The following is a 2,378-nucleotide window of genomic DNA, read 5'->3' on the forward strand; positions in this document are numbered from 1 at the left end:
GGTTGCTGATTAAAAGTCTATGTGCGGTTGTCTATTTAGAAGTGGTGAATCTCTTTGAAAAATCGCAAAACGAAGGAGAAAGAAGATATCGCCGAACAAAGAAGAGGCGCGTGCTGTCCACAAGTCAGAAAAAGGAGACGTGCATTAAAGAGTCTGGGAAATTTTCTGTGGCGGTCTAGACTTACCCAAGGACCCCATCACCAAAACACGCAGCAGCGACAGCCACATCGATAAGGGATCCTTATCGCTAAGCTCCGAGTTCCACAAAACATGGGATCTAGATCGGGCAGGTGGGGTGTCGACCTTGAAGGGTCTTTTCCTCTCGAGGTACCGCGAAGCTAGCTCACTGATTGGTTAGCCTCATTTGCAAGGCTGCCACCGGCCCCTGTGACCCCACGTCACAGAAAAATCATATATAATGCTTGATTTCCAACGCAGGTTCTGACTCTTCTCCTCTTTTCCCCTTCTTCAAGCACCGTCCTCTTCAACGCTGCGTTTCTATGCTACAAACGGAGAGACTAGCGCGCAAGCGAGAGTCTCTCACCACTGGCATATGAGAAATTCGGAGTAACTTCTTCACACCACTCACCCAATGTCGCCTGCCTAGTGCGGGATTGACGGGTCTGCCCGCGAGGGCCTGGCGTGACTTCACGTCTGCAATTGGCATCAGAAAAGCAGGGCCCGGGCCGCTCCCATGCATACCCGGACTCCCCCTCGGGGATGCCGGGGAAGATGGGGGATCTTGGACTCGGTGTCCCTATGGGAGAGCCGTTGCGAAAAGATTGTGCAGAGCACTTGAGTGCGATACGCAGCGTCTGGACCCTGGCCGGCTTTGGCTGGCCAGGGACTTGACAATTCAATTCCGATCATTCTGTTGAGGACGGTGCTTCACCTTTTTTTCTCTCCATGTAAGCAACGTCTCTTGCGTGATTGCTCTTGTGGGCCAAGGATGCTGCTAACGAATAACCAAACCTCTCATTTAGAGAACCTCCCACTCAGTGATTCGCCCACAGACGCCATTTCCGCATTCGCACTCACCGACCTGTTCTAATGCTCGACCAACACACCCTCTGACGATCAAATCATCGACTGCTCTCTATTGACCAACATTTGTGTGACTGCTCTGTACGCCGCTATACTCCGCCTGGCCACTTGCGCAACCTGCTAGTCGCTGTCGTCAGGTGCTACATAAGCCTTCTCCGCTGCGGGTAGCCTGCCCAAGAGGCTTTTCCACACCACAGATTCAGTATCCGCCGAAGCCCAGGCCCTGTTCAAGTGCCAGATTAAATCCCCACAAGCAAGATGATCCACATGAGCTCTTCCAGCAAGCTCCACGATTGCTTCGACAGCCTTGATGACGTTTTTGAATTGGCGCTCGATGACGGCGTTCCTCTCGTGAAGGCCATGAACCGAGGGCAGCCTATCCTTCTCGGCGGCTTGGAGGTGTCGCAAGCAGAGGCCGATCTGTGTCATGACAGAGTCAAAGTCGGCCGGTCTATCGGCCTGGGCTTCCTCTTGCTTCAACTCCAATCGTAGCATGTCGGTCCAAATTCTGTCCAACGTGTCTGCGTTGGCAAAGCTTTTGACTGTATCACAATGGCTCTTGAACTTGTCATCGAGCGCCTTGTAGACATTATATGCCGTCTCGAGCTGCGCGTGGAGCTGGCTTAGTAAGAGTCTGATCTCGATAAGTCGCCGCTCGCGGAGGCGGATCGCAACCTGAGGGTTGGCGTTGGGGGAAGCCTGGCGCGTGACTATGAGGGTCTTGCCGGCCTGCTTGCTATGATCGGTCACGCCATGGCTTCCCTCGCCGCCTCCTCCCTTGGGTTGTGCTTGGCCACCGCACTTCTTCTCGCGACGCTTGCGATGCTCGGCCGGCAGCGGGGCTTCGAGGTCGCTCGAACTGGGATCCACGAAGGGCGGAATGTCGCGATCGATGTGAGCCGGGTACACCGTGGACCAGACGAGGTCGCCAGGCAACGCCGCGTAGAGATCGCCGAAGTGGTAGGGCGAATGCGACGAGCGCCGTGGGTTGTACGGCTTAGGTGATCGATCGTAGTATGCGTGATCATATTCGTAGTAGGGCATGTCTCTCGGTGTTGTCTGGTGGTTGCTTTTGAATAATCGTGATGTATGCTCGTCGTCAAGGTCGTCGATGAACAGCAGCACGCACAGCAGGCGGAAGGTCCCAAATGTTTATGTAAATGCTATTTGGCCTCTGCGTTTACGAACCACCGGGTCTTTATGGTGTGGTGGATGATGACGACCCGGTTTCCTTTTGTATGGTCTTCACTTCATCCTCACCTAGACGAGTATATGAATGGAGATGGCCTCGCCCTAAACCATTTGTTCATCTTGCTCATTCTCTCCCGCCTGTG

At 54.0% G+C, this 2,378-nt stretch overlaps 1 protein-coding gene across 1 annotated transcript; it reads right to left on the minus strand.

The window, feature by feature from the left end:
- Nucleotides 1-1,164: 1,164 nt before the first annotated feature.
- On the minus strand, nucleotides 1,165-2,088 carry ColSpa_03322 (uncharacterized protein; the record flags this gene model as incomplete). Its single annotated transcript, XM_049269534.1, has 1 exon — nucleotides 1,165-2,088. One exon carries the CDS (start codon nucleotides 2,086-2,088, stop codon nucleotides 1,165-1,167), a length of 924 nt encoding a protein of 307 aa, XP_049125491.1.
- Nucleotides 2,089-2,378: the final 290 nt, after the last annotated feature.

Source organism: Colletotrichum spaethianum (genome assembly GCF_022836535.1).
Source record: "Colletotrichum spaethianum MAFF 239500 DNA, contig06, whole genome shotgun sequence".
Lineage (NCBI taxonomy): Eukaryota > Fungi > Ascomycota > Sordariomycetes > Glomerellales > Glomerellaceae > Colletotrichum > Colletotrichum spaethianum.